Source organism: Zonotrichia albicollis, chromosome 4 (assembly GCF_047830755.1).
Source record: "Zonotrichia albicollis isolate bZonAlb1 chromosome 4, bZonAlb1.hap1, whole genome shotgun sequence".
NCBI classification, from domain to species: Eukaryota; Metazoa; Chordata; class Aves; order Passeriformes; family Passerellidae; genus Zonotrichia; species Zonotrichia albicollis.
Genome location: NC_133822.1, coordinates 37,252,417 through 37,261,933, shown reverse-complemented (window position 1 = coordinate 37,261,933; position 9,517 = coordinate 37,252,417). Strand labels below are relative to the sequence as shown.

At 53.0% G+C, this 9,517-nt stretch overlaps 2 protein-coding genes across 3 annotated transcripts; one reads left to right on the top strand and one right to left on the bottom strand.

Moving 5' to 3' along the window:
* Nucleotides 1-662: 662 nt before the first annotated feature.
* Nucleotides 663-2,326, top strand: CYREN (cell cycle regulator of NHEJ). Its single transcript, XM_005480795.4, has 3 exons — nucleotides 663-927; nucleotides 1,021-1,087; nucleotides 1,387-2,326. The coding sequence occupies exons 1-3, from the start codon at nucleotides 809-811 to the stop codon at nucleotides 1,603-1,605; spliced, it is 405 nt and encodes a 134-aa protein (XP_005480852.1). The 5' UTR covers nucleotides 663-808; the 3' UTR covers nucleotides 1,606-2,326.
* TMEM140 (transmembrane protein 140) lies at nucleotides 2,301-7,771 on the bottom strand. Of its 2 annotated transcripts, none has more exons than XM_014271827.3 (4): nucleotides 7,374-7,771; nucleotides 5,351-5,473; nucleotides 4,628-4,742; nucleotides 2,301-3,973 (listed from the first exon to the last, which is right to left on the bottom strand). In XM_014271827.3, the coding sequence occupies exons 3-4, from the start codon at nucleotides 4,638-4,640 to the stop codon at nucleotides 3,330-3,332; spliced, it is 657 nt and encodes a 218-aa protein (XP_014127302.2). In that variant the 5' UTR covers nucleotides 4,641-4,742; nucleotides 5,351-5,473; nucleotides 7,374-7,771; the 3' UTR covers nucleotides 2,301-3,329. The 2 variants fall into 2 exon arrangements, with proteins under 2 accessions (XP_014127302.2, XP_005480786.2); XM_005480729.4 differs by having other exon boundaries at nucleotides 5,355-5,473; nucleotides 7,374-7,770.
* Nucleotides 7,772-9,517: the final 1,746 nt, after the last annotated feature.

The following is a 9,517-nucleotide window of genomic DNA, read 5'->3' as shown; positions in this document are numbered from 1 at the left end:
TCCTGAACGCTACCATGGATGTTACTTTCTTCCAGATGTTACCTTCCAGCCCTCACAGAGGGTCACTTGAGGTTTCTGGAGAGAGACTACTTTCAGGTTTGCTTCATAAGTAGGACTATGAGCAACACAAAACCCCCAAACAGGGAAAGAAAGTGTAAAAAACAAGTGCCAGTCCAAGGCTGCTACGCAAAATGATAGTACATTAGCACAAAATTGATACTGTGCCAGAAACCTGGAGGGAAGGAATGAACATGTTTTCCTAGAACAATGCTCAACATGCTGTATTCGCAGAGGGGCTTTCACCATCCTTGGCCCAGGCTCCCGTCTCCTCGCTTCCCGGCACGAGTCCCCGCCGCTCCGGCGGAGCGCTGCTGCCCTGCGCGCCCGGGTCCGCAGAGGGCGCCCTGGCGGCGGCGGGCGCGCTCAGGGCGGCACCGTAACCGAGCGCTCGGGGGCGGCACGGCGGTACCATAACCGAGCGTTCCGGGGCGGCACGGCGGCACCGCGACCGAGAGCTCGGGGCGGCGCCGGGCCCGGCCCGCCAGGCTGCCCCGGGGCTCGGAGGCTGCACGCCTCGTTCCCAACGCCCCGTCTGCTCCGCAGCTGGCCCAGAGCCGTGTTTGCTCCTTGACGGAGTATGGAAGAACGCGATATTGCCTGCCTGTCTGATCAAACACGGGGCTCTGTCGTGACTTGGGTTTTAGGGCGGCCTGGGGCTGCTTTTCCAGCTCCCCTGTGTCCCGGTCGGGCGGGAAGCAGCCCCGGTGTGACGGCGGAAGGCGCCCCGGCGGCACCGCCCCGCGTGGGCATGGCGGCTGGGGCTCGGCGGCGGCAGCTCCCCGCCTGGATGGGGGCGGCGGGGGACGGGCGGGCGGCGGCGGCCCCGGCCCCCAGCACCGGGCGGCGGCGGGCGGCGGCGGGGCGCAGGTAGCGCCGCTGGGGCGGGGGAGAGGCCGGGGCGGCGGGAGGGAGGGCGAGCCCAGCGCTGCCCGCGCTGAGCGTCCTCTGTGCATTGCCCAGGCCGGCGGCGCTGTACTGCATGAACGAGGCGGAGCTGCTGGAGGTGGCCCTGGCGGTCCTGGCCGAGGTGAGCCGGGACCTCCGGGGGTGGGGGCGGCAGCTCCGGAGGACGGGCAAGGAAGCGCTGCTGCCCGCGGCTCCCTGGCGGCCCTCTCCGGGCGGGCCGGAGGGCGCTGCCGGTGCCGCATGGCTTTCCCGGCCTCTCCTCTCTGTCCCAGCGGCGCTGCTGCCTTTGCAAAGCACAACCGCGGGCCTGGGGCCTGGCGAGGCGCGGCTCACGGGCATGGTGGGCTGCCCTCCTGCTCCTTGGGTGCTCCCGGCGTGAAGTCATGCACGGCAGGCCCTTGTTGTTTTCCTTCTGATCAGAATCTACAGAGCGAGGAAGGTGAGGAGAAGGCCCTGTCCGGGAGCGAGGAGGAGCAGGAGATCCCGCCAACACCAAGCGAGGCCAGCACGGATGGAGGCAGCGACCGCGGTCCGGCACTTCCATCCCCTCCTGCTGCTGGTGCTGAAGCAGAGGGGACAGGCGCGGAGAACTCTGAGGACGATGTCCTGAAATACGTCAGGGAGATCTTTTTCAGCTAACATCTCTGACTTCCCTGGAGAAGAGGGCATAATGGGGCGGGTGTCTCCTCCCGCGGCCCTGGGAAGGGTGGGAGGAGGGCCTGGTGGGGGCTGTGCATCCATCTGCTGTGCCGGTGCCCTGTGTAGCTGGTAGGATACCCAGGAAGGCTAGGGGGGAAAGGAAGGAGGTACTCAGTTCTCCCAGTCTGTGCTGGGCTCAGTGGGATTTGGCTCCAGATTAGGATGTGTTTGATTCTGTTTCACATTTCAGAGCATGGACAGATAAAAGAAGACATTCGGGTTTCTGTGAGTATCCCTTTGGTGGGTTGGTGTCGGGCATGGAGGCAAGCAGGGAGCTGCTGACCTGGAAGACCTTTGCTGGCAGAGCTACATGGTCATGGTTCAGCCATGAGGCTCCCTTGTCCTTGTGGTCCCTCAGTCACAGCTGCAGCGGGGCCTGGCAGGCTGTTCCCATTGGGCCTGGTGCTGAGTTTGCCTCCAGACTCCAGCTGTCTTCCCAATGCTGAGGAACACAAACGGGAGCAGAGTGGCCGGGGCTGGACTGCCCTGAGGGGACTGACCCCGTGTTGGGGCTAGTGTGCATGGGGGTCTGGGAAGGAATGAAGATGGCTCGGAATCCTCTTCCCAATAAAAAAAAAAGGACAAACAAGCCACATGAGGCCAGCTGTGAGAGCATGTATTAAAATGAAGAATCGATCAAATCAGCATCACCAGCCTCATCGCCACCAAGGCTGAAGCAAGAGAAAACAGACCCTCATGTCCCTTGAAACAAATTCACTCAACTGCAAAGAATATCACTGTTAAGCAGGCATTCTTTATTTACATAAATTCTCCCAGCCACTGGATGAATTAATGCAGCATGTACTTACAAAGTTGTTACATATTCACTACACAGAAAAATCATAACATAAAACTCCGATTTTGAAAAAAATTTATATGAATTGGAGTTAACCGTCTCAGTCTTTTCTGCCATCTAGTGTCCTTTAGGGGTTATTACTACCCCCTGAAGGGGTTTTGCTGGTGGTTGAACCTTCTTCCTCACTTGTCCTTTTATTGCACGTTCTTAGTTGGTGCATGCTCAGTCTGTTATCTTGTTTTCAAACTACAAACCTGCTTCTTTCTGGTGTTACTTCTGTATCGTCCTACATGGCTTTCTTCACAGCCTTGAAGGTTGGTTGTTGATTGGCTGTTTATTTTAAGTGATATGTATCCTGTCTACTTATGAAGAAATTACCTACTTGGTTACATTTTCCTGAACATTTGTTAGTTCCTAGTTAAACATAAAGTACAGATCCTGTTTTCAAGCTCCCTTTTTAATATGGTAGGGTCAAATGTATTAAAAGCATTTTGTTAGTTAATTACAAATTTAATCACACACTATGAGGCACTAGCAACTTTTTTTACTTAGACTAGATATGAGCAGAGTGCTGTGCCCACTGGTAGCTGGTTCTGCTACCTTCACTGCTCTTTGGGGCCAGAAGTGCTATCACTGATGCTGTGCCCCAAACTGAGGGGTGTTACACGCTGTTGTACCTGGGAAGCTTCTGTGCTGTGGCTGTCGTCTGCTGCCAGGTTGATGCAGGAATGCTGCACACAGCAATGTGCCAGAGCATGGCTGGACACGAGCCTTTGGACTGGGAATCAGATTTTTGCTAGGGAGTAAAGCTGTATATGGATTACAATTTTAAATCATGTTACCAATAGCTCTTGTATCTTCTTCACTGTCAAATCTTAGTTAGCAGGGCCTCCTCAGTTAACAGGTTTTGACACATATGTGTGTACTTGGTCCAGCTGAGGTACACAGTGACAGTGAGAATCTGGAGCAGTAGCAGAGCCTGAGTCCCAAGCAGTGCCAGGAAGCCTCCAGTGAAATCAGATGGGTGAATCCAGTGTGAGGTTTGTAAAAGAAACATACCCAGGCCTCCAGACAGGATTATCATCTTGATGAAGAGTATGATGCGAATCATCTTCCATCCCTCTCCCTGCCCTTTAAATGTGGAATTCACATTTAAAACAAAAGGGATGTGGAAGAGGACGAAGACCAGGCAGGTATACACACAAACCCTGGCTAGTCCCAGTTGCAGTAGACTGATGCCCATGGCCTGCAGATGCTGGGTGTCCAGGCACTGCAGCTGCCCAGCTGTACCATTCCACAGGCAGAAGTTGTAAAAGCCAATGCATTTGTCAGGGATGTTCACCAGGTTCCCGGCCTCGTACAGCAGAGCGTAGCTCATCAGGGCCAGGGTCCCAGCAGCCTCCAGTAAAGCCAGTGCAGGCAGCAGGTTCTTGGCACACCACTGTGGCAGCACACCCATCCTGGTGCCTGCATGCTTTCCTGCTACCATGGTAAGAGCTGCTGTGGGGATGCCTGTTGCAAAACATGAAGGGGGGACCTCTCAGTTGTTGCGTCTTATGGCACCCTTCCCAAGATGGGCTCTGAGCCTTATGGCTGGGGTCTGGGGACTCCCCTTGCAAACAGAACAGGAGTGTCTCAGTCCTGCCTAGGACTGTGCTGCACATGTGTTACTGCACTGTGAGGGGAGTGCATTTGCTACACTTCTGGTCACAGCAAAGGTGTGACCCATGCGTGGACCAGTACTGGGAGGAGGGTATGACTCAGCTCCACACATGCCCTTTGCATCATGATCTCACTGGAAAAAGGCATTTGTCAGCAAACTGCAGGAATGGGAGGAGAGAAAAACTGCTGTCTGGTAAGAAGCATGATAAGAGCTATTCTGGGATAATGCCTTTCTTTCAGCTTTTATCAGACAAGCACATCCCTTTTGGTCTTTGGACTACTGAGTAAAGTGCAGACATGACTGGCTGAACTGCAGGGCTCCCCTTGCCTCCCTGCCCTATTTCCACCTGGAGCTCTGCTACCCACTGAGGTTGGTAGACATGGTGCTCCTCTGTCTCGGTTGCCTGGGGAGCAGTGCCCTACACAGACAGGCAGGTGCCAAGCTCAGAGGGGCACCCTGGATCCTCCTGCAGGCACTGGGACATGGGTGCTACTGAGACACACCTGTGATTGCCATCCACCTTGCTCCTCTCTCAGCCTGGTTGGCAAAGCCGACTCTGCTCCTCTCCCCGGAATGTGTACTGTCCTCTAGTGCCGTCCTGAAGGCTTCTGCTTCACGCTGAAAAACAGGGAAGTGGCATCAGGAAAGGCTGTCACTGCCTGCAGAGCCATATGGCATTTTAGCACTCTCCAGCCAGGTCTGCAGAGAGGCACAAACACAGGACTCAAGGGACCTTGGCTTCAAGCCCAGCCTTAGGCTTGAGGCTTTGCAATTAACTCTTCCTCCCTCTGACAAGCTTCAGCTGCTGAGAATAATTTACCACTCTCCTTTAAGAAGTTCACATTGGCCCTACTGTCCCCTTCCACTGCCTATTACCCAGTGGTATATTATTTACTTAAGAATTGGACTCTGGGTCCCTTCCTGTTCAGAATAGTCTGTGAGTCTGTGATAACCTGGATATCCTCCTAGACAATCACTCAAAGCTGATTATGAATTTGGTACAGCCTGTGAGTTTTTAGAGTGCCAGAAGAGACTCTACTCAATCTGTACTCAGTGCTGTTGACTAGAGACCCTTCAGCATTCCCCTCCCACTCCTCATCTCTCCCTGGAAACTTGGAAGTGGGGCACCTCTGTTTAATGAGCACAGAGATGAAACTTCTCAGTCCCAAATTTCTCCCAAGAGAAGCACACACACAGCATGGAAGGGGGGTCACAGCATCAGATACCAACTTGTCCACTTCCCCTGGTCGCTTTCTCCTCACTTCTTGTAGCCTCCCTTGGAGGGCTTCTTCTCAAAAGGCTTCTGGAGGGACTGGAAGCTCACATGGAGGATGCCCATTTTTCTCAATCTGCAATGAAGACACAAGCAACCAGGAAAATATCTGTGCTTGGGCACAGGATGTGCTGCAAAATGAGACCTCTGGTGAAATGTAATTCACCACGGTTTCTCTTTTCCCTAGTGTTGTTGCTTGGTTTGTCTCACACATGGTCTCCTGCACCCAGGCATTGCTGCTCTTCCTCTCCCTGTCCTGCAAGGGCTCACACCACTCATCATTCTTCCTGCTGCCCTGCCTTACCCTGAGAGGAAGAACAAGCTGCACTTGGAGGGAGCTCTTGGCTGGCTGACCAGGTCTACAGGGATTTCTGCAGCCCAGCTGACTCTTGGCCCTGCCCGCCCACCAACTCTTGCTGTTGTATTTCTTTAGACCAGTTTCCTAGGGAAGGCAGGCTTGTAGAAAGATGGCTTTTTGTTCAGTCATCTCATGCTCACTCCTTTGGTATCCATAAAATGTACAAGCTATCAAAATTTGTCCTAGTTGCACATGTTTACTAGAGAGGGGACAGAGAATTAAATTCCCATCAGGTTTATGGTAACATATGGCAGGGGTGGAGGACAGCCACCTCAGAGACCCTGTGCTGCTGTGTGATCTCTGCATGCATGGGGACCTGGGGAAAGCCCATAGCACCTCTGCCCTCTCCTCTGCTTTGAGGCTCATGTGTGTAAGGACATATTTTCCCAGCGATGTCCCTCTCTTCATGGTTAAATTGCTGGCATTTTTGCCTCCTGCTGCCTCCCCAGCAGGTAAATCTCTGTCCCTATGTGTGACTGACAGGACCAGAAAACATGCCTGGGATGGCCCTGTGCCAGCTGGATGGAGAACTGGCCTGGAGGCAGTGAAGGCTGAGACCTGGCACACAGATAGGACATTGGTGAGCTCTGCAGTTCATCACTGAGGCAGGTTTAGCAGCAGCCTGGCTGAGAAGCGAGAGACAGACAGGAAAGAGCTCTCACCCAGTCTACAGCTTGGGTTTTCACAGACAGTCTCACTGCCTCTAAGGAGGTGTCTGTGCCTTTGGATGGGAAACTCTGTGGCTCTTCCTCAAAGGTGCAAGAAAGGGGAACCTGAGCACAGGGAGCTCCAGCCTGGAGCCAGCCTCCTTGTTCCTGGACTGGCATTGATGGAAACACTGGGTTTCACCATAGCAGAGCTCTGTGTCTCAGTCTCCCTGGCAGAGACAGGCCCCATGGGAATGGCTCAGGAGCTCCCTGAGGTCTCTGTGTGGGACATAAGGCTCCTGGCACCCTCTGTGCTTTTGGGACTGCACAGCCCTTCCCTCTGCTGCTCACAGGCAGTGGGCACCCTTGCCAGGCTGGGGCTGTGCCTTCCTCCGGCAAGGAGCAGGCAGAGCCCCTGGGCAAGGGGACAGGAGGGCACACAGCCCTGGCACAGGATCTGTGCAGGGACAGGCATCTCTGTGAGCCACTGGATGCCGCTGCAGTGGGGCTGAGTGCAAGGAGGCGAGGGAATGGGCATTTCCTTTGGCACTGAAGAGCCCCCCAGACAGTTTGACTTTCCTGTCTCTCCTCTCCCTGGCTGCTGAGGGGAAAAATGCTGTACAAGAGTAATGGGAAAGTGTCATGCTTTGGACATGACACTCTTCCTTCAAGACATCTGTCGGGTCCCTTCACCACCTCCCCACCCCAGCTATCCGGATCGTGTTTCTCCCCTCAGGGAGATTAAGCTGCGGAGAAACCGTGGGTGAAGAAAGGCCATGACAAGCTAAGGATTGCTGGTACACAGAAACCAACCAGCAGCAAATGCGACAGACTGTGGGGGAACTGCCCTTAAAGCATCTTAAAGCAGGGGAAGGACCCTCCAAGACATCTGCAACCTGCAACACCACTTCTGGCAGTTCTCCCCAGTGCCAGTGACATTAGAAAGCGGGGTCTCAGTGCAGGATACTTACGGGCTGCCCATGTGGGTGGGAGCGGAGCTGGAACACGCTGCAGAGGGCTCTGGTGCCGGGATAGGACACAAGCGGTTCTGCGGCTGCCGGCGGAGCTGCGCTGGCTGCGCAGGGCTGTCCCCAGCCTGTTTTTGTCACGTGAAGATCGCTATCTCTGCTTTCTCTTTCGGTTCTGGGCAGTGCTGTTTCCCGATATACAGTCAGCTGCCTCTGACCAAGAAAACAAGCCAAGCCCAGCTCCACAACCTGCGCCAGGCTCGGGCTTGCGTTTCCTTTCCTTCTCCCTGTTGTACTACCCAGCACGAAAACCTGACCGGGCTAAGCTCACCCAGATTGCTGTGCTGTTAGAGTAGCTTGGGTGTCCGTGAGGGCTTTGATTAATTTGTTGAGTTTTGTTTGGACACTTCTTTAGAGGTGACTGACCGTCCCAGCACGAATGTCAGTACCTCAGCACTGCCCTTCGTGCACTTTGGACACGGATCCCTCCCTCCCTCCGTCCCGGTGTTTCCCAGACACGGCGTGGCCCCAGCTCCCTGCCCGCAGCCGCTTACGCAGGCACAGAGCAAGGTGCCAAGGTGCCTGCTGCTTCAGGGAGCCATTGACACCTCCAGTTATGGAAGGGACAAAACTCTCCTGCCTTTATTCCTCCTGGGCCGATCTGGAGCTGTTAGTCCTACCAGCGGTCTTTGTGGTGGGGTTAGCCCTCCTCTGTGTGCTGGGGCTTGATGCATGTGGGACGCCAAGCCATTGTGAAAGATGCGTATTTTATGATTGGCTTTTTGCAAGTATTAAAAAGAATATTATACGTGTTGTGTTAGAAACTAATGCTGTGTTAATTCTCTTAAGCAGTGTGCTAAATACAGTTTTAGGTTATAAAAAAATGTTAAAATAGAAACTATGCTATTTTGGATACTTTTTTTTAAAAGAAAGGACTCACAGAGAGATAGCAGCCACAGGACACCTAAATCTTTCAGAGAAAGGGAATTTATTGCCCTCTCAGCAGAAGAAACGAACTTCTTCCTGCCTCAAAGGTGCTGTTAGTATTCAGAGGAAGAAGCTGACGATGACCAGACAGAATCCTGTGTTTGAATGGAATTTATGCATCATGTATGAGGTGTATGAATATGCAACAGGCTATTGCTTTTAAGGGTTAATCCTTTGTTAACAGGTGTCCTTTTTCGGGCTCATGCTGCCCAGAAAAAGGTACCCGGACATCCATAACTCCTTGTCTCTATTGTCTCATATTGTCCTAATTCAAATTGTCCAAATTATTATTACTCTAATTGTATTACTATTTTAATAACCATTTTATTACTATTAAACTTTTAAAAATTTAAAAAACAAGCAATTGGCATTTTTCACACCATGAAGCTGATTTTCACCTCATAATTCCATGCTTAGGCATGGTCTAGAAATGTCCATGTGGTACACATGCTGTGAGCCTGTAATACTGGCATTCACATCCAAGAGCACAAAGTAAGTGGAAAGAAATACAGGAGGAAGTCCTGAGAGAAGCTCAGTGAACAGAGGCATGCAAGTGGTGGTGGGGAGATGCCTTCCAGTGTGCCTCTGTGTGTGGAATACCTCAGCATGGAGAGGGACAAGGATCTGCATCAAGGAGTTCAGCTCATGGGTGGTGTAGGCAGGGGTTCTGGTGGGTGAGGACAGAAATCTTGCAGCAAATGAAGTCCAGCAGTCCAGAGTGGCTGAGATGAAAGGGGAGAAGGAGGGGCTGAACATGGCCATCTTCTAGTATTGGGGCTGATGGCTAGGAAACTGAGGGATAAGAGACTTCTGAGGCAAGACCTCTGTTCCAGTGAAATAAAACTCTTTTGCAGGGGCGTGTTTGTGCTCCCAAGAGGGAGGGGTCTTGCACTTTGGGAACATGATTCATTTTTCTGTCATTCAGGGAGAAAAAGGTAAGGTGGTGATCAACCAGCTCCTTAGCTGATCTCAGCACCACAAGTGAAGCCACTGTGTCACTGGCATGGGCAGCTCCTTCAAAAATATCCTTGCTTTCACACTGGGTTCCCGTTTGAATCGGTAATCAGGATGACTGCCACACTGGGTCTGCTCTGCCATGCAGAGCATTTCTCCCCGGAGTGATTGTCCCCCTGCTTGGCTTCCAACATTTTGGAATTACT

Coding starts and splice junctions, on each gene's coding strand:
- CYREN (XM_005480795.4), top strand. CDS start 809: ATGGCGGCTGGGGCTCGGCGGCGGCAGCTCCCCGCCTGGATGGGGGCG. Junction 928..1,020: donor CGGGCGGCGGCGGGGCGCAG/GTAGCGCCGCTG, acceptor TGCATTGCCCAG/GCCGGCGGCGCTGTACTGCA. Junction 1,088..1,386: donor CCCTGGCGGTCCTGGCCGAG/GTGAGCCGGGAC, acceptor CCTTCTGATCAG/AATCTACAGAGCGAGGAAGG.